General features: G+C 55.1%; 4 protein-coding genes across 4 annotated transcripts; 3 read left to right on the top strand and 1 right to left on the bottom strand.

Annotated features, from left to right (window-relative positions):
* Positions 1 to 2,338: 2,338 nt before the first annotated feature.
* J4E88_007270 (uncharacterized protein) lies at positions 2,339 to 3,007 on the bottom strand (the record flags this gene model as incomplete). The annotated part of the gene is made up of 1 exon (XM_049400890.1): positions 2,339 to 3,007. One exon carries the CDS (start codon positions 3,005 to 3,007, stop codon positions 2,339 to 2,341), a length of 669 nt encoding a protein of 222 aa, XP_049253202.1.
* Positions 3,008 to 11,287: 8,280 nt separating this feature from the next.
* J4E88_007271 (uncharacterized protein) lies at positions 11,288 to 11,714 on the top strand (the record flags this gene model as incomplete). The annotated part of the gene is made up of 2 exons (XM_049400891.1): positions 11,288 to 11,372; positions 11,425 to 11,714. 2 exons carry the CDS (start codon positions 11,288 to 11,290, stop codon positions 11,712 to 11,714), a joined length of 375 nt encoding a protein of 124 aa, XP_049253203.1.
* A 2,062-nt stretch (positions 11,715 to 13,776) lies between these two features.
* Positions 13,777 to 19,190, top strand: J4E88_007272 (uncharacterized protein; the record flags this gene model as incomplete). Its single annotated transcript, XM_049400892.1, has 5 exons — positions 13,777 to 16,567; positions 17,425 to 18,376; positions 18,430 to 18,716; positions 18,766 to 18,978; positions 19,105 to 19,190. The coding sequence occupies 5 exons, from the start codon at positions 13,777 to 13,779 to the stop codon at positions 19,188 to 19,190; spliced, it is 4,329 nt and encodes a 1,442-aa protein (XP_049253204.1).
* A 312-nt stretch (positions 19,191 to 19,502) lies between these two features.
* J4E88_007273 (uncharacterized protein) lies at positions 19,503 to 20,525 on the top strand (the record flags this gene model as incomplete). Its single annotated transcript, XM_049400893.1, has 1 exon — positions 19,503 to 20,525. The coding sequence occupies one exon, from the start codon at positions 19,503 to 19,505 to the stop codon at positions 20,523 to 20,525; it is 1,023 nt and encodes a 340-aa protein (XP_049253205.1).
* Between the last annotated feature and the right edge of the window lie 600 nt (positions 20,526 to 21,125).

A 21,125-nucleotide genomic window follows, 5' to 3' on the forward strand; every position in this document is an offset into this window, starting at 1 on the left:
GATACTCACTTTTGGTATGGAGTGTGTTGGTTGGGGAGCTGTCTTCGACGCGGAGGAGTTATCAAGGCCAAACGCCGCCAGCGCAGCACGTGCCCTGCGCGTATAAATTTGCTCCTCACCAGGCTGCCTTCCTCCCCGGTCACCTCCACTACCCCAAGTCACGTCGAGCTTTTTGCTCACCCCAAGTGACCACGACGGCCAGCGCCAAGCGCTACAACGCAACACAATACCAAGCTGAGTCTCCCCTTCCTGCCCCCTTCATCTACACGCTGTAGCGTCATCGCTACTCGCAAGCGCCCCGAGATGACAGTTGTAGTTGCTGAAGGAAACCCCTAATGATCAACTAAACACTTGGATACCTGAGGGCGCTTCACTCCACTCCTCTACCCCCTCCTCTCATGATCACGGTTAACGCCTCTAGTCCCCCCATGCGACACTCTGCTGTCGCACTCTCGCCTTGGGCGCTCGACTCCGACACTGTCTCTTTCCAAGGATCTCAACGAGCTAAGTCTTCCCCATCCCCTTCCCAATCCTTGCACACTGGAGGGCTTTCGACCGACACTGTGATGACAAACCACTGTTGTTTTCAACGCTCAGTCTTGAGGTTTTCCTCCTGACGATGCGGAAAAAAACCGAGCCTTGTCTGACAGTGTCAATTTCCCTACTCGCTCGCAACTCAGTAAAACTTTTTTAACTCAGCACAGGTCTTCTTCAACAACAACAACAACGTCCGAAAAATGGTTGCGCATGGATAAAGGCGGAACAACAAGGATGGCATTGCGATGGTGGGACGAAGAACGGCAGTATCCAAATGAGCCTGAGATCTCAATTCTCAGGTTCAATGGTAGATCGCCTAGATTGAAGTGACAGCTGAAACGGCGCGTGATCGGACTTCTTCTATCGTCAGATCCAGTCGATAGTTGCCTACATTTTCCACTGTAACTTTTCCAAGTCAATCTCGAGCTTTGTGCTCGTGCTCTCGTATGTAGCTCAAATTACAGCATGTTTCCATATGATACATATCTTACAGCCAAGCATCTTGACCTTATAGCTTGCGGTGAATCATGCGTAGCCTTGATGCTGGGCTTGTTGGTGGCCTTCGAGCGAGTAGCAGCCGACGATAATGCTTTTCAATGACGTCATTGTTTACCTGGGAACTTGCGCACATCACCGTGGACATCACTGCGCATCGTGGAACAAGTCGCGAGAGCGACACATGGCAAGACCGAATTGAGCAGCAACATTGATTGAATATCTACATGCGCCACCACGTAAACCGCGTTACCTGCGCATCGCACCAAGTATTCTGTACCGTACGAAGTGACCCAAATCATCTAAGCACATGCGGCTCATCATCTGATGACTGCAATCGACTCGCCCTTGTGACTCCCATGTCTGGCACGGGCACAGTGATTCCGTTCATGTGGTCGGCCGAAGATGTCTCGTTGACAGAAGCAGCGCCGTGGGCATAAGGGTGGAGAGGAAGTCCGCCGCTGCGGAAAAGTCGGGTTGGTAAGGGCCTTGTTCCGCGCTGTAAGTGTCGCCGTAGGTATCATGCGCTATCGAAGTAGAAAAGACTCTGGATGTTGATGAGTGATACCGCAAACAGATCACGCAACTCGCGATCGAAGCATCTATGGCAAGCTGCCCGTGCCGCATCGAGGAAGACGTTCGTGCTGAAGTTTGCGCCGAGGGTGGGGCGGAAGGCATCATCCGATCACGCTTGAGCACGTGTCCGAACATCATCTTTCCGACGACATGTCTTTGCCTTCCCGCAACACCAACGTCTCGCCAACACCCAATTATGCAGCCACCCAGTATATGCAACAGCCAGTTCATCGCGAGGCCTCGTAGATTGTGTAGAACTGGTCTGCCGACAGACGCGCGAGCGCAATGCGAAGAGATGGGTCGGGACTGGTCGTGTCGTGACTGCTGTCGAAGCTCGCTAGCAGAGGGGAGCAGAATCGCCGCGTAGTGATGTGAATGAGGTTATCGCGGTTTGCTGTAAGCATCGGGGTTCGAAGGTTTGGAGTAAATGATGCTCAAGTCGAGATGAGTTGGCGTGGTTTGGGGCTTGGTGGAAGCTGGAGGTGATACCTGACCTTTGTCTTCGGCTCACGAACGTCAACAGGACGTCGCGGCAGTTGAGGGCTCTTAGCACCGGTGGACAAGTCCGGTGAGCGACCGACCCTACGCCACGGGGGCCCTCCTCTCGGTCGTACTCCCAGGCAAGCAAGCCCTGCTTCCCATCTCCATACGAGGACACGATCTACCCAGTTTGGGAGACCGAACGACGCTGTCAGATGTTTGTGAGGGACTTACATTGCCCGGGAGCGAGTTAGTATTGGCCTTGCCATTCCTCAAGGATCTGCCAGTCTGCGTTCCGGCCCAATGGGCGTACAACTTGATGCAGCATCTCCCCGGTCTGTCGCTGCAAGCGGACTTGGTCTTGAATAGTGAGTTCCGTCTCTCTATCCAAGACATATTCATCCCAGGAAGTGAGAATCGCCCATTCAGGGCCAAACTGGATCCCAGTTGGATCGAACACAAAGGTCTTCTTGTTCTCTAGGGTGATCTTGAAAGCGCAGTGGAGGAGGTATCCCACTTGCTCGCCCATGTCGTATTTGAGCTCTTCAATATTCGCGATCCAGTCGTGCTTTTGGAGCCCAAATTCCAGATCGGCTTCCAACTCCACCAGGCTCATCTCACACCATAGCGCTAACAGATTTGCCCTCTGCCAAAGGGCATCCTCAGACGCCGTCGCCTCTCCACCCAGTGAGGGTAGAGGCTTGCCCTGGGCAACCCACCTCCCCCGTTGCTTGTGCTCGAGTTTCTGCTGGAGCTCACAGCACCACCGACCGAGGATCGCCTCGTAACTGCGGGCTCGTTCGTCGTGGGCTGCACAAAAGCCCGTTCTGTCGTCGGGAATGATTTGCGCGCAGGTTCGACAACGGGTGCCGTTGAAGAGGAAGGTGCTCGTGGGCGAAAGATTCGAAACGATAGCCATCGTGGTGTTTGATGGGTAGTTGGATAAGTGTTATGATGCCAAAAAAGATGTTGGTCAAGATTCAGCTTTGAGGCGCGGCAAGATGTGAGCTTGAACAGCTGCTATTGTCCATAGTAGACAGTCGTATTCCCCTCGAAATTCTGAATAGAAACCGTAATACTCACGCTCACTACGAGTCCGCACTTCTAACTGCCTCTCACTCAGGCTATTGTCTGCCATATCTGGAAACATGAATCCTGACAGGTCCAATCACAGCGGGAGTGGACAACGTCATACGACTAAGATAGGCTGATTAAGTATGCGTTGATATGGCTAGGAGTTGTACGCGTAGATAGAGCTGTGCAACATTACACGTCGTATGCTAATGTGCCAGTCCTGGTCTTCTGCCAGAAGATGCAGCGACGTATAACTTCATGCTGTAGGTGGCAAGCATACTGGACTGCCGGAGTTCTGTCGTGGGTAGCTTGTACGTATCCTCCTCAGTGAGGTTGGTTGCACGTACGATTAGTAGGTTTTGGTGTTCTGCTTAGTGAAGACACAGGCCAGCTGAAGTTGGGTGAGTCGCTACATCCACGCTAGGATGCTCAACACCGCCCTTCTACACAAACTACGTTCCATGTCAACCTGGGCGTTCCGCCTCGCATCAAATCACAAGACTTTGTTCGCTTCCCATCGCAATGGGTGTGCGACTCTACGCAACGCCGTCGCCGTCGCGCTTCCCGACGATGCGTTTTCCCCGCCGACGAAAAGCCGTCGACACGCCTGGCGCCCGCCACGAGCTACCATACCTTTCAATCAGCACTGAGCAGACTCAGATTGGAGATGCAGACATGCAAAAACGTCAGGCGAGTCGCATCGTCATTGCAAAGGAACGTTGCGCCTGAAATCTCACGTCGCGTATGCAGCAACGGACATGGCGGGACATTGCAACCACCACCACATTACGATACGACGAATCGCATACCCGTCGTATGAAAGGCTTCATGGGGGACAGTTTGCGCTTTTCCAAAAGGAAATCGGAGTCGTCATGGTGGAGCTACACGCCGTCGCATATCTGTGAGCCAAGGGCAGGACATGACGCCAACCACAACTTCACATTCCGACCAGTCGTATAGCCATTGTATACCCAAGTCGATTACGATTCAATCCCGCTTTTCAGAAATGCAATGGAATCAGATGCTGTGGAGTTATGCGCCGTCGCGCAAACCCACCTTTGGGAAGACAGGGTCTCACGAAGGCCCTACAACACCGAGTTGATCGATGAGGCTTGGCAGGGGCTTTCTGAACACCAGAGGAACCATACGCGAGGTAGTCTGGTCGCTTCGCAGTACGGTGGTAGACGGCGCGCTGGCCGTCTCCTGTGGCTCCAGGCCATCAGGCACAAGTTGGTAAGCAACAAGGCCGCACGACCTTGTGCAGACTTTCACTGACATTAAGTGCCTAGCCAGATAGTCACTGCGGATGCGCGAGACCGTAGGCCGACGCGCCGCCTGCATTTCGCTGGCTGAGCCCTCAGGCCAGCATTCCACATCGACGAGACGTCCGACTACTGCCTCACGAGCGCGCCGCTTACGAACCCGATCGATCGATGCGAACCTACCAGAGCTGCGAGAGTGGCACCGTGGTCGAGCGAGATATAATCTATATGGTCTTGACGGCATTGGATGAGGAGCGATATCCCAACGGCTACGCTCGCGTTCGAGGAACACAAGGATCACGTCCACAGGCAGGTTCGGATCACACGGCAGATGGTCACGTCGGCGAAGGATAGAGCGGGTGAGGAGCAGATGCGGGTTTGGGGATGTGGCAAGAATGAAGGAGAAGGGCTGGAGTTGGTGATAGGGGCTATGGGGGAGAATGACGACGATGACGAGAAAGAAAGTAGGCGTCAGAGCTGGCCAAAGACCGTTGGAGGAGGAGAAGGGAGGGGGTCTGCGAAAGAGCACAACTGACATAGCCAGGAAGCCACGAAGAGCCGCAGCTCACGTCGAAACGAAGCCATCCCACCACACTCTTTACATCCTCACCGCGACCATCATGTCCCTCCTACCTCGCATGCTCTCCCATTTACCAAACCACACGCCGCCGCCCCTCGACCCGCCACCCCAACTCCGCAAAGTCAAAACCTACACGGCGCGGACACAGCAACTCCAAACAACCCCGCCCCATAACACACGAGCAATCCCAGGGCCTCAGCGAGGAGTAGGAAGGTGCGGCTATGCGGCAACAAGAGACTTCGTATGCGGAAGCTTGTGAAGGGAGGTAAGGCGAGTGTCTGAACACTTTTCGGGATCGGCTGGGGGAGTGTGGGGCCAGGACATAACTATGAGGGGTGATGATGTGTAGAGTGGAGAGCAGAAAAGCATAGAAAGCTGGTGGGCTGCGATGGAAGGGTTTGGGTAGGAGAGTGGATGGGAGACTTGGGGATGGTGGGTAGGGTGTGCTAGGAGAGCAAAGCAGAAGTGGAATATACGGCGCCATTGGCGACCGGCCTCGCAAAAGGCAGAAGAACTGGATGTGCTGGATGGTGTAAACGCGGTGGATAAGGAAGAAGAGGGAATAAGCAGGGCGCTGGGAGACCCAGCTCAGTCGAAGGCATAAGGAGATACCGCGAGGATATGAGGGATTGATGGATACAACAGGATCGGAAAACGCAGTCGAAGAACCGAGGGGTCATACTTTGGCATGCTGAGAAGCAGTGTAAGGGGCTGAGAGGGAGAAGGATGAAGCATCACGGACAAATAGGCCTGGCAGTCATAGGGGGTCATGCGGTCGCATGAGCAGCGACTCGCGGCCTATCGTCAAGCTTGGAGGAGCATGAGCTGGAGCGTTAGTCATATCTGCAGTAAGCATGAATATCAAGACTTCTTGAGTCGATCAATCAAAATGGCTGTGACCTCAGGCATTCCATATACCGTGTCCCGAGCTGGGAAAAACCGTAGCATCAGGATGATGCCGGACACACTTCACATCAAATCATATGCATGTCTCCCGACCCCGCAGACTCTCAAGATAGCATGATAGGCTTGGCCAGATAGCTGAATCTTGGAAGTGCAAAACGACATCATGAACAAGCCAGTGACCATGCCCAGTGATTACGCCTACTTTGCCAAAAATATCTCGCTGTCGTGGTTCTGTCGTTCTTGCTTATGGGTTGCAATTTTCAGATGCTCGATTGTGAGCCTCTTTGACGACAGTCCGGCAATAGCGGAACGTCTTTGAATGCATGCTCGTCTTCAGTCATGTGCAAGTCTGCGAAAGGGGCTGGAAATCCCACTTTTCAGCAAGTACAAATGTTGCGGTTGCTCCGCCATCTCGTCGGGCTCGAGGTGCTTTGACGGACTTAGAACAATTGCGGAGTTGGCGACCCCCCGTCTTGAACATCAGGAGCGCGGGTGCAGTGGCTTGCCCGCCGCCATATCACTTTCTCCATGCACACAGCTTGGACTGCATTGCAGCCGCCGTCTCGTCCAGCTACACTGCAGCAGCTGCGTGTGCTTGCAGAGCAGACAAAGCTGGACCTTGAGGCCTTGCTGTCGCCATCAAAAGGTCCGTATGGTCTTTGCCATAGCAAACTCAACACTGCATCGCCTTGTGCGACCATTTGACGCCAATCTTGATAATCGGCTGGGACAGCAGCTCCTAACGACGGTCACCGTCGACGGCGTCTCCTTCCCCTTGCTATCGCGCTCCTTCTGCGAGGCCGTCTCTCATTTGTTGTGGCCCGTGCGCAGGTAGCGGGTGAGTTCGCCTTAAGGTGAGACTTGTTGACTGTCTTCCACCACCCCACCACCGACTTCATCACACTCCCGAATGCCGCAATTCTTGCTGTGCTTCCCCTTCTTCATCCTCTCGAGCCCCTCGTGCCATCCTCGCACAACTCCTGACACCACATCGGCGATGCTTTCGAGCTTGCCGCGGGGTAGGACGACGACTCTGGGTCGGACATCGCTTTCTTTCCCGCTTCGGCGACGAGGAGGCGACCTCCTCCGGTGCTCGACGCACCCAAGGCATCAAGGTATGTACTGACTCCGCTCCTGATGGCTCGCCGTTGACGCCGCCGCCTTCGCCGGCTTGGTGTCGACCGATGCAGCTACTCAGCCCCTCCTCTGCCACTGCTATACCAGCTGCGGATGGCCATGCCTGGACATTGCTGACAACATCGCTAGACAAGGCTTCAGTTTAGGGTCGTCGACACTGGCTGAACACCTGAGCCTGTACGAACGAACGCCGACTACTACACTCACTTCTCGTCTTTACAGAAGATTCGTACAGGCCAGGTGTTCAGCCCGGCACCTCTCACAAACTGCCTCCCTTGGCCAGAGCGGTGGGTAGTAGCCCGTCGACCTCTTGTGACCATTGCTGACCCCATCGCTAGTCAAGACTTCATTCCAGGATTGTCGCCACTGGCTGAACACCTGAGCCTGTACGAACGAACGCCGACCACCACACTCACTTCTCGTCTTTACAGAAGGTTCGTACAGGCCAGGTGTTCAGCCCGGCACCTCTCACAAACTGCCTCTCTTGGCTAGAGCAGTAAGTAGTACCCCGCCTACCTCTTGTGAGCATAGCTGATTGACACGTCGGTAGAGGCAGTCGCCTGCTCGAAAAGCCTTGGTAGCCTTGTCACTGCCGGCTGGACATCTGGGCCTGTACGAACGAACGCCGACTACCACACTCACTTCTCGTCCTTACAAAATATTCGCACAGGCCAGGTGTTCAGCCCGGCACGTCTTGCAAAACGTCTTCCTCAGCTGGTAAGTCGAACTTCCGATGCCGTCCATGGTACACCTGCTTGTGCAACGCCGTGCTAACGTATGGGTCCTCAGGCTCGTATGTCGTCCTCCTTGTCGACACGGCGGAAGTCGCCTCTGGTGATAGTCGCCAGCTATCACTGGGGGCGCGAGAAGTTTTCAAGACGACAATAATCCGATCGTCATATCTCCACTGCCGCCAGTCGCGGGATTCGGCGTTCGGCACAGCGAAATGATGGCGCCCGGCGGCGTTCATGCTCAGTAAGTCCAACCCATCTTCAAGATCTCCGGGTCATGCTAATCGCTCCAGAAGTCATCAAACAGGTGCTGAAGCTGTTCGCCGCCGGTGCCCATCTGGGACGTCGCCTTGACGGTGCCGCTACTCGCCGCGGGCGCGCACATCGGACATCGACACAGTAAGTCGCCGAAGTCCTGGCGCACCTCGTCCATAGGCCAGCGTTATGTGCCCTAGGCCATGGGCTGTAAGTCGTCAAATTCCCTAAGTCGCTGAAGTCCTAGCGCACCTCGTCCATAGGCCAGCGTTATGTGCTCTCAGCCATGCGCTGTAAGTCGTCGAAGTCCTTAAGTCGCTGAAGTCCTAGCGCACCTCGTCCATAGGCCAGCGTTCGAATGCGCTGCGAACAAGCCATTCGCTGTAAGTCGCCGAAGTCCTGGCGCACCTCGTCCATAGGCCAGCGTTATGTGCTCTCAGCCATGCGCTGTAAGTCGCTGAAGTCCTAGCGCACCTCGTCCATAGGCCAGCGTTCGAATGCGCTGCGAAAAAGCCATTCGCCGACCCCCGCCAACATGTGCACCAAGGCCGTACACAAATATGGCTGCGGCCACGAGATTGCTGAGAAGGCAGGAGGGTGTAGTTCTCCCAGACGTGGCCGCTACCAATCTCGTGGCCGCTCCCAATCTCACCCGGCAGCATGACACAGCAACAGCAGCACCACGATGGCAGCCAGCAGCAGCAGCAGCAGCAGCACTCGCATCACCAGCATCAGCACCCAAGTCGCCGAAGTCCCGGCGCATTGCCATCGATGGGCACAAGTCGTCGAAGTCCCGGCGCATCGCCATCCATGGGCACAAGTCGCCAAAGTCCCGGCGCATCGCCATCTATGGGCACCAAGGTCGTACACAAACATCACTCTTTCGCTCCTTCCTCTCCAGATGGAATGTACGTTCGTCTGGACTCGGCCATTCGCCATCTACGGCGTGGACGGTGCCTTTGACCCTTCCTTCGACCCGAACAGACAAACCTACAACTTCTCCCAGACGTGGCCGCTACCAATCTCACCCACCACTAAGTCGCCGAAGTCCCGGCGCATTCCGTCTATGGGCCAGCGTTATGTGCTTTCAGCCATGCGCTGTAAGTCGCCGAAGTCCCGGTGCAACACCACCTATGGGCATCTTCTTCCACGGAGCCACTTGGACTTTACGCACTTTAATCATCGGCGACCATTTCGATTCTTCAGCGAGACTGAAAGCGGCCATAGACGGGTCGAGCAGCGTTCGAAACTGCCTACGTCTGCAATAACACGATGACCGAGTCGGTCAAACCCAAGGGTCGAAATCGATTTCCATATCCCAATATGGCAGGAGTAGGAGCAACAGTGGGAGACTATCAGTGCAAACCGATTTTGACCAAAACATCACGGTCAACATGCATGCCTGGATGGCGGTCTCCAGAGCCGTATCCAGGAGTAGGGCTGGTGCCCAAGCCCAGCGCTGGAACTTATACTCACACCCCTGTCTTGATCATCATATGCCCATCTCTTCGTTGGTATCTCCAGCGGAGAGCACAACGATCAGCTACTGATCGATGGAAAGAAGAGAGGAGAGACGTACAAGCAGCTGCTCCTGTTTCTGAGCTGGTATGAGAACAGCGCGCGTGTTCCCATGATCATCAACGGACCCAACATTGCGCCCAAGAAGGTCAAGGAGTCGGTGTCGACGATGGATCTTCCGCCGACCGCTCTTCGATAATCATCCTCCGGCCTACGAGCCTTGTGCTCAGTTCGCAGCGCGCTGAGCTTGACATCTCTCCTTCGAGCATCGTGATTCCCACACGATGGCAAACGACGCGAATAGGCTCCGGCCTGAGAGCCTTGTGCTCGCTTCACAGCGCGCAGAGCTTGACAGCCCTCCCGGGCACAGTCGCAGCCCGAGCAGACTCGGACTCATCGCTGTGGACTACCAGCAGCGATGAGTCTGAGGCGCCCATGACGCCAATGACGGAGGTGGTGCGGGTAGTTACCGCAACTCGCGTACATGGATGTCCCCGGATGCACTGCTGCGCGCGCAGCAAGTCGCCGAAGTCCCGGTGCAACACCAGCTATGGGCCGCCCTGCAACAGCATGGGTGAAGTCGTCGATAAGCCGCCTCTTCAACAGATGGACTTTTTTTGTTGATGAACCTTTTCTGTTGTGGTCTTATGATTCATCTGCATCGAGTTAGACAGACCCCAGCCTTCCCGAGGCACCCGAATTGGCCGACCGACCATCTTCCATGGCCGCAGCAGCGTTCCTAGGAGTCGCATGGTCTATCTGCATCGAGCTTAACATCCGCCTGCTGTACAGAGCCACACGTCGCAGCCTTTACTTCTGGAGCTGCCTACTTTGCAGTTGGGGTCTCATTGTCCACGGCATCTCGATCGTCCTAGCCAACTTCACCGAATCGACTAAGATATGGCGATCTTGAAGTCTGGGGGCACTGCGTCGGAGGTAGGCGCGTCAAGAACATCCCCGCCATCGCCGACGACCTCGCCAACCATATCATCGTCATCTGTCTTGACTGAGGGCATTGTTTCTACCGAATGTCGATGCCATGTTGGCGACACAACTTTGAATCTTGAACACTTCTTCTCGAACCCGTCTACTGAAGTGGAGCTCACACGGGTGTTGGAGAAGGTGCGGGAGCGTACAGTGATGACGGACCAGGATCTCATGTCCAAGGTCAAGGTGGCAGGACTGATCGCGCTGAGAGAGAAGCGCTGGGTCATGTGAAAGCAAAGACCTGATGTGGCGCACCAAACCAACCCGATAAAGACTTCATGGACGGGCGCATCAAACAAACCAGCGACAAACAAGCCAGCGACCTTGAAGTGTGGGAGCACTGCGTCGGAGGCAGTGCTCCTGCCTAAGTACTTCCAGAGTCTTGAACTTCTCGGCAACAGTCGTCGCACCACTCGAGACAATCTCCGCAATCTGATTGGATCGCCAACATATGCGAGGACTGCGTTCGCTCGTCCTGCATCATCCTCTTCACCACTGCCGAACCTCTTTGTGAATGCCGCGATCATCGCGGTCGAGGCCCGCTTCAAAGAAGCCAGCGACCTTGAAGTGTGGGGGCACTGCGTCGGAGACAGGCGCGTCAGCTGCCCTACCTTTACAGCGCACATGCCTTCTGGTCGAAGTAGGATTCTCTCATGGCCCCAAGCTCCAAGACAAGATAGCATTCGTGGTAAGGCGCGCTCATGCCTTATGCACACCATGAACGCTCAACCCCTACCCCGAAGTCGACTATGCCATCAAGTCTCGCGAACCGCGAGGACTGCAACAACAAGTTGGATATTCGACGCTACGAGGGCGCCGAGAAGGACTCTCGTGGTGCGACGGTCTTGAGACGGCGAGGTGACCGCCAATATCGACGCGGACCCAGCCAAGCTGAAGTACACGGTCGACATCATCTACGCGAGTGCCATGGAAGACAGGAACTGGGTATTTGTCGCAGTCAAGCTCCTCAATTATCTCTGCCTTCTCATCCCAGCAACACTGGCCGACCCGAACGTACTCCCCGATGGGCTCCTCATGAAGACATGCGTTGGGCGTGGTACCGTCGACAAGGGCGTTGCCTTCGAGGTCTGCGCAGAGAACAGCTGCTTTGGCTCGATCTCGCATGAAGCGTATTGGGTTCATCTCCGACTTCTACCATTTGGAATTGTTCGATAGTTGGATTCGTAATGCGGAATAAATAGATAGTGAGTCTTCAGCCCATACCGTCCGAGAGTGAAACAATGCTGACGTCTTCCAGGAATTAATAAAGTTTAAAAGAGTCGTCTGGTTCTTTTTCTTTGCGTGATGTCGATTCGGGCTGCGACGGCAGCAGCCTACGTCGACGGTGCTGGTGATGCTAATGCTTGGCTGTTTCTTGCAGCTTCGAAGCTGATGAGCATCGCGTACGTGAAGGTTCGGTTTCCATGGCAGATTCCAGATGGTAAGTCGAGAGCTCTGATATGCTCTTTTGCAAGGCTAACGATTTCGTAGTCGATTTGTCGCTGTCCAGGTCTCACTGTCGATGGCTCCGCGCCGGTATCTCGCTGTCGGATGACTCGCTGTCGGATGACTCGCTGTCGGATGTCTCGCTGGCGATACCCTGCAGTAAGTATTTCGCTGGCGAAGTCACAATGCAATACTGTACAGCCTTGTCGGTCATTGCTCCGGTAGACTGCACGTCAACCGCCATACCATGCGGCCTGGTCAAGCCTACTCGACACACTAGCCATGGAGGCTGAGTATGACACACCACATGCTCCATCGACAGCGAGATCGAGCCAGCGCTGCGGGCTTGACCCGCGCCTGCGTCGATGAGCAATGAACCTTTGGGTGCTCCGATGGCATGCCCATAGTCTCCGTCTCTTGCTGGTATGTATCCCCTCCATGGGTTCCTCGCGCTTGCCCAAGCGCCCCACACAGTATGTTGTAGGCCGAGACCCTTCCTCCGATCCGAGTCGCCTTACTTTCGAGTGAGTGACAGCGTCGAGTCTTTTCGTCTTCGGCATGCGAGGGTCACGAGAGCGTCAAGGGTGGCCGCCATGAGTACCGATCCGAAGGTACTAGGTGAGGCATCGATGGTCGACTTCCAATGTCAAGCTTGACGGCTCTCACCAGGCACTCCGCGAGGGTGTCCACATGGCCAAGCTGCTGCCTCTCATGTGAGAATAGTTCAGCGCCATGCCGCCAGAACATCGACAGCGAGATGGACTATCGTTATGGTAGTTCCCAGCCTTGGGCTAGCCATGGGGACGTGTGCTTCGCCTCTTGCGCAGTGCTTCAGCAATGCTTGTCGCTGAGGGTTATCGGCGGAGGTGAGGGCGGAGGTGTGTCGCAGGCAGCTCTGAAGTCAACCAAAGAAGAATGTCGCTGCCGCTGCAAGGGTACAGCAGCAGCCTTTTGTCTGTAAGCCAAAACATCAGCAATATCTCTGCATGTTCTCTTGCCCTTGCTGGGTGATGGGTGTGGCTTCGAGGCGGGGTAGCGGCGGAGGAGGCAGGTTCAGGGAGGGGCAGCGAAGGTCAAGGACGTCGACGGCAAAGACGAGAGGCACTTACTGTGGTCTTTCTGAAGCTCCTCTCGCTGTGTGAGGCTCGCAGAAGGATGCCAAAGACCTTCGTTCGGCGGGTGAGGTTCGCAGCGACGGCTCCCGGCTGTCCTGAACCTCACTCGCAACGCCAGAAGCTGCGACAAGCGCGCAGGCTTACTGAGCGGGATGAAGGAGGTGTTCTGAAGCTTCGAGTCTGCTCCATGTTGCTGTCGAGGGTGGGGGAGGGCAGGAGGCTACGATGGGTTTTGGAAGACTTCCGCGGAGGCGGTTTCCGCGCTGTATGCGGCCGGGGGCAGTCATTCAAGTCGATGATGATGTTCTGCGAGTACTTGTAGAGCTTCTCAACGAAATGCAGCTCGATCGCAGGGGGGTGATGTGGGAGCTGCGGTGGTGGAGGGGCATGGCTGGGAATTTGGTGATGGAGACTTTGGTGTTGCAGCAATGAACTTCAGTTGACCCAAAGACCGTGCATTGTTCGGCTTCACCAACCAGCGCCACACTACACCACACCCTCCCCAACTCCTCAGGCCGAGTCTATGGATTGCCCCTCTCCGTCTGCCCGTACTGGCTGCCACGAGGCCCCTTCCTCGCCTCAGAATGGCAGGCAATACCATGTACGACGTCGTGGTGCTATCCTCGAGTCCGCCGGCCGCTTCCCCGCTACATGATGCCCCCTCCCGTCGCGTCGCCATGCTTGCGTCCTCCCCTCTCGCATTCTCCCCTCCTGCGAGCCCCCTCAGACCGACGGTCGGCGCGTCCAAGAGCAATGCACGAGCTGCTTCCATCCCCGAGGGAGCTGTCAGAGGATTCGCCACCGTGGGCAGCCTCATACGCTCCGAGCACTTCACAAGCCGCCTAGACGACGACTTCGATGCAATACAGCAAGCGCAATCCCGGCGGACCTCACAGGATACCACAGAGCCTCCTTTAGCTGCGGAGAAACCCAAGAAGCGGACTACGAAGAAGGCTGCAGCTACTACCACCGCTGCAGACGGCTCCGAGAAGCCCAAACCGAAGCCTCGAGCGCGCAAAGCGAAACCCAAGTCAGACAAGGAGATCCTTGACTCCGACGACGAACTCCGACGCCCGCCGCAACGACCTACAAAGTCTCCTTTCTTCGACGACGATGCGACAGAACCTCCGGTCGACCCTGCGGCACCAGCTGCGGATGCGCCCAAGCTGACCAAGTCTGGCAAGCCCCGTAAGCCTCGCGCGAAGAAGGTCAAGACTGCGGAAAATGGGACAGAACCTGCGTCAAAGCCAAAGAAACCGAGGGTCACAAAGGCGAAAGCAGAGGCGGGGAAGGGCAAGCAGGGTGATGCATCGGTCGTGTCCGCGCATTTCGGAGGTGGAGCAGACGGAGGCCAGGAGTCGGCAACACGGCCTTCTTTGGAGGACCACGACACTCAAGCCAAGCCTCAATCAATCTGGGAAGTGCCAGATAGCCCAAAGCCGAAGAAGAAGGCTGCACCCAAGCAGCGACAGCCAGATCCCATCGCACAAGGGTTGGAGTTGAAGGAGGCTGTTGTAAGGAGGAGAGATTGGACGCCGCCACCCGATACCACAATCGCATCGCCGTTCACCGACTCGACCGGAAAGGAGAACGAGACCTCGTCGCAGAACGCGGATGGCTCCTTTATAAACCTCCTCTCCAACTTCGCTTACGCACAATCGCCATCTGCGCAGACCGCTGCGAAATCGAACAACGCAACAGGGGCGGTGGCGGCGACAAAGCGGCGGAGAATCGAGCTTGTCGAGATACCCAGCAATAACACCAACTCTAGAGACTCTTCTCCCGAGAAAGGCAAAGCACCGAAGAAGAAACCACGCACCATCACCGACCTCGTCACAGAGCAGTATGCTTTGAAGGATGCACTACCAGTTCCAGACGATGCGGCCAGCAACTTCTTCGAGTCCCGAGCTTCGACAACTACAACAAAGGTGCCGCTGAACGATGTGTCGGCGGCGGACGGCGATGCAGCACCGAAGAAGCCGGTGCGCAGGCGTAACAGCTCAAAGTCAGGCACAGAGAAAGCAGATCCCAAGCCGAGGTCGAAGAAAGCATCTTCGAAAGCAGCCGCCAAGCCTAAGCCTGTCGCGGAGAAGTTGCTCAGTCCTTCATCTGCAATGTCGCGTCTACAGCAGCAAGACGTCTTGTTCGGAACATCAAGTCAGCTTGTGCTTGAAGAGTCGCCGACAATGGTGCGTCAACTACAGTATGCGCTGAAGGAATCTGAGCAGGACGTCGACAATGTTGCGTATGGCGCGCCGCCGCGATGGTCACGGCTCGGCAGGGTGGAAGGCAAGCGCGGACTTTGGGCTGCGAGTTCCCGCGACGACGAGGGCGGTATGCTAGAGCACTTGAAGGACGTTTATATACCCGAGCCCGATCGAACGGAAGACATCCCATTACTCATGGATGGCACTACCGATGCGCCTGATGAGCAAGGCGATGATCAATCTGACTTCATAGATATTGACGATATACCACCGGATCCGCTGCCACCAATTGCCATATCTTCTGATCCACCAATGCCTCCTCCCAGCATTCCACACGCCACCCCAATGACGAAGTTTCGCAACGATGATGATCAAATGAAAGATACGGGCTTCAGGGACATTGACGACTTCATGCAAGAGCCTCCACCTTCGGGTCAGAAACCTGTCTCACCAGACAGCTTTGTTGACATCGACGACTTTGACTTCCCGCCCTCTGCGCAGATGCGGAAATCGCCAGTCTCGATCTTCAAACCTCCAGCCTCAGCACCAACGCCCATGGACGGCTCTCCCAAGAAGCGCGGAAGGCCGACGAAATCGCATTCTGCAATACCTACATCAGTCTCCGCGTCATCGACGCCAATTCTGAAGCCCCGCGCGAAGTCAAAGACCAGTACTAAGATGCCATCAACTCCTCCCACAGGCTCAGGTCGCTTCATCGACATAGACGAGATTCTCGACTCCGAAGACGAAGCCATGCAGCTCCTCTCCCCCACACCGCCCCGAACAACTAAACATGTCAACTCGCAACCTCTGTCTCTAATCACACTCTCTCCCACAACCTCACCCAGCAAGACGTCGAAAGCGAAAGCCTCAGCGGTCGATCCAAGTCTAGTACCTATTCACCGCATACCCACCCCGCTACTCGAATGGCCAAACATCAAAGCCCAGGTCTTTGCTCAGATAACAAGTCATATCCGGTCTTTGCCTCCAACCACCGACCCCAGCAAGCCTACCTGGCACGAAAAGATCCTCATGTACGACCCTATCGTCATCGAAGACTTTACTGCGTACCTCAATACCCACACGCCCATCCGCGTGTACAAGAAAGCTACGCAGAAGCAGATCAAGGCCTGGAACGCGGATCTCAAGAAGCAGGACATGGAGGCGCTACATCTGGGCGTGGGGCCAAGCAGGGAAGGGGATGGATCGGAAGTGTTTGCTGTGGAGAAGGAACTGGAGAGCACGATGGTGCAGGGGTGGTGTGAGAGCTTGAGTGTTTGTTGCATTTGGGGGGAGAATAGGACGAAGAAGGGGACGGCTAGGAAGGGGTTTTATTGATGACATGGGGTTATACTTTTCTAATGTTCTGATGAGATACCTGGATACTGAATCAGCATCATCGCCTAGACGGCCTGATTGGACATCCTAGCTTTCAGCAATTTTCTCACAGATTGCAATCACCGGCGATATTGTTCCATGGACATCTTGTCCAACCTTATATCTCGCGATCGTGCATGCAAGATATCGAGGCGTTGAAGATGACGTTGATCAGCCACATCGGCATCGAGCGGACGCTAGCAGATCCACTACCACCACACGGGATAAAACCCACTCCTTCCCGCCCACTCCTTCCCGTGGGTTCATGTGCGAGATGCTTACGCGACCTACATGCCTCCCGCAATCCGCACAAAGCATCAATGCGCGGTATGCGACAAGGTCTACTCCACCAACAGCCATCTTCGCCGCCATGAAGCGTCACGTGAGATCACATTGCACGATGAATCATTCGCAGCTCACAATAGACAGATTTTGGCAGGCAAGACTTGACATGTCCATCATGTCACGCGCAGTTTACGCGACGGTGGGCTTATTTCTCTGTGAATATGCTTGATGAGAGCTGACAAAGATACAGAGACCTCGCTCGACGCCACTTGTCAAACTGCTCTTCCGCTCACGGCGATGACGTGAGTCTACCCACATTGAGGCGCGGCAGAAAGCGAAACTCCTGCGATAGATGTTCGCAGCGCAAGCTGTCATGCGATACCAAAATGCCATGTGTGCGTTGTCGCGACGGTGGCGCGGCGTGTACATATAAGCGGCTAGACGGCGTTTCTGCAGGTGCGACTGCATCTGTCGGAAGCAGCCAAGACGGTACTGAGACGAGTACCGACCGACAGCGCGTGGGCATCTCCATCGATTTCCTCCTCAACTTTACGAATCCCTCGGGTTATCGCCCGTCCGCTGCGATCGCCGCTGAGGCCGCTGAGCTCGATGGTGCAGATGGCGAGGCGCACGTACAACCACACGATGCAGATCAGGATATGACGCACGACCAGTCGTTTTTTGAGTTCGCAGATTTACCTTCTGTCTTCTTCAGCTTTCCGTTCGTGGTATCTGGACGAGAAGTCGACTACGCGTCTCCGATCATAAGCGATGGTCTGACACCTGAACTGGAAGATGCGTACGCTTTCGAAGTACGCCTGAGGGATATGTTGCAGCAGTTGTCTGCTAAGCACGGCGCGATGCTGGAACGCGGTGATGCTGTTGATGCAACATTCGACTACCAACTTGCTGAAACCGTCTTTACAGTCGGCAATGTGCGGCACTTTGTTTGGGCATTTTTCCGCTACTTTCACTACTCGTTTCCCATTCTGCATAAGCCGACGTTCGATATACAGACGGTCTCTTTCCCGCTTCTACTCGCGCTCGTATTATTCGGGTCGCTGCCGACTCTAGAGTCTGATACCTCCATTGGCGTACGACGGTTCTCACACGTTGCGGAGGCCTACGTATTCGATCAACTGGTGTCACAGCAGATGTCGCAAGCTGATCACTCGGCGTGGATCGACGATGAGCATCTCCAGTTATTGCAAGCAGGTCTACTGTTCTTGGTGTTTCTAAACAACAGTAACGATATCGTCACAAGACGGCGAATCCGCCTCCAGCGCATTCCGTCGCTTGTCGCTGCTGTGCGAGCTTCAGGCTTGTTTGCGCACAAACAGCATCACATCATTCCCAGTCAAAATGAACATGACTGGCAGGGCTTCATCAACGATGAAATGCGATCGAGGTACCATGACCCCGTCCACACTATGTACATGAAGCCATTAATAACACTCGCAGATTGGGCACGTGGACCTGCCTCTTCGACAGCACGCTCTCCGTCTTCTTCAACAATACCCCGCAAGTTGCTATCTGTGAGACGATAGGTGATCTCCCCTGCGAGGAGAGTCTGTTCAGAGCTGAGTCGGCCGCCGACTTCGCGCGTCTTGCATCGCATCAGCTTCCGCGACCACGAGTCGAGACATTACCCGAACTCATGTCACGCGCCCTTTTTTCCCCTGTTGCACAGCGCGCTGATGAGCCCGGGGAAGCCGTCTCACCACCACATATGCTGATACTCATCTGCGGTTCGTTCTCACATCACCCATACTATGGTGAACCCGCTGACTCTCATAGCACTGCTGTCGATCGTCATGACATCCAGAATGAACTTCCTCACTGGTATGAACATAGAGCCGATGCTCCGCGCCACCGACCGATGGAAGGCGCTCTGGGATGTAGTGAGCCGAGATAGCGAAGGAAATTTCTTGCCTGATCTGGGGTTCGAAAAGCACGCCGCGGAGTACTGGTGGCTTACCAAGACCATCCTGAGGGTCTCGAAGTCGGGAGGTAGGAGCTGTCGTTACATGCAACCTGCGCCTTGTGATTCGACACAGGACTTGCATGATTTCGTGAGGAGGTATAAGGATTATGTGGTGTAATTCGAGATAATTTCAAAGATATTTTGATTTACAGTCAATAGCACAGAATTAAGCATAACGTATGCCCTTCTACCAAAGCGGTCGTTCCTCAGTCAGCAATGTTTGACAAGACAGGACTAGCGTGTGGGTCTATCTCCGAGAGCTGGGTTTATCGCCGCGATGGGTTCATCGCCGAACATTCGATGCGCTACGGCACCTCCGCACTGCATCTCGCGAATCTAGATCTCAGCGCCCGCGGAATCCGACGCGATCATGGGCATGATTAGCGCGTCCTCATGCAAGGGCCCTGGGCCGCGACTGATGAAGACGTCAGCGTGCTGATTAGTATATACCTCTAACGCGTCCGCCGAACTTGCTCCAAGGTAAAGCGCGTCTACGATATTGTCTGACACACTTGCAACCTGCATTATTTCTTAGATGTTAATTTACAGCATGGCTCTAAGAAGATCGACGAGAGCGGCGACACGTACTGCGCAACAGACCGCGAGTAGTGCGATGAAGAGAAGACACTCTGGTTCGTCAACTGGTGAAGACACTCTCAGCAAGCGCGTCGACAGCCGAGCAGCAAATCGTTCCGCAAAAAGAGATGCTATTGCGCAAAACAGTGATGGGGACAAGAAGAAGCCAAACGACCAGACCAGCAAACTCAAAGCAGAAGAGCCCACAGCCGGCGACAACACCGGCGCAGAGAAGAAATGGAAAGCATGGTCCGCCCACGCGACATCCACGCCATACCCTGACTTCGGCCACCCCACAAACCGCGAGTGCCAACTAGCCTACGACATCCTTCACAAGCTGCACAACACCGCCGTCGAAGCCGAATTCGAAGACACCAACACACCCGAGACAATCCCATTCGTCCTCGACGCCCTCATCGTCGCCGTGCTCAGCCAAGCCACGAGCTGGAACAATGCGAAACGCGCAATGGACAGTATGAAAGACACCTACGGCTCGGTGTTCGCCTATGAAGAGATATACAACGGGGGTTCGGAAAAGTTACAAGAGACAATCCGCTGCGGCGGCTTGCACATCAGAAAGACTAAGATCATCATGTCCATCCTCGAGGAAGTGAAGCGCCGCTACGGACGCTGGAATCTGGACCACCTTCTCGAAGCCAGTGACGAAGATGCCATGAAAGAGCTCATGAGCTACAAGTACGTGGGCCCAAAGTCTGCGTTCGTAGTAATGGGCTGGTGCTTGAAGAGGAACAGGTTCACGGTTGATACACATGTGTATCGCATTGCTGGCTTATGGGGGTGGCGGCCAAAGGAAGCGAGTAGGGAGAATACGCAGTTGCATTTGGATGCGGTGATCCCGCCGGAGCTGAAGTTTAAGTTGCATTTCTTTCTTATCCAGCATGGAAGGACTTGTCCTGCGTGCCGCGGTGGGAGCAAGGACACGAAGGGGTGTGAGGTGCTTAAGGAGGTGAAGCAGGAACTGAAGAAGACGGATTAAGAGGTGAATGATAGATAACACTGCCAGTAGACACGCTCGTCAGCTGTGACGCCGTCCTCGACGTAACAGCCTCAACAGCACTCCCAGTATGTCTCAGTCAATTCACCATTCACCAACACACTCCATCGCTGTGCCTCACACCCTCCTTCTATATAAACCGCGATTTCCAAGCGCAATCCTCTATTCCCTTTCCAACAACGACCCACTACCACAACTTCACCACATTACCACAAACTCCCAAAGCCCCATCACACCACCACAACAAACCACCTTCAACCACCTCAACAGCAACCACAACAATGACCACACCAGCCCCAACCTCCTCATACACCTACTTCTGCTGCAACCCCTCTTGCTGCGCCGCCAACATTGTGCATAACGTCCCGCGGAGCCCATATCCGCAGTTCCAGCACCAGTTCAAGTGCGCAAAGTGCGGCGCTCAGCAACTCACGGGCATGTGGCAGGAGTACCACGGTGATACTGGTGAAGGACACAAGGGGTTCTGAGATGCCGGGTGGGGCATACGACAGATTTGGGGACGGTGGGATGAGGGGATGAGGGGGTGAGGAGGGGGTTGTAGAAGACATTGGGGGTTGAGGT

The sequence above is a fragment of the Alternaria novae-zelandiae genome (assembly GCF_023758075.1).
Source record: "Alternaria novae-zelandiae strain BMP 2774 chromosome Unknown scaffold_15, whole genome shotgun sequence".
Taxonomy (NCBI): Eukaryota; Fungi; Ascomycota; class Dothideomycetes; order Pleosporales; family Pleosporaceae; genus Alternaria; species Alternaria novae-zelandiae.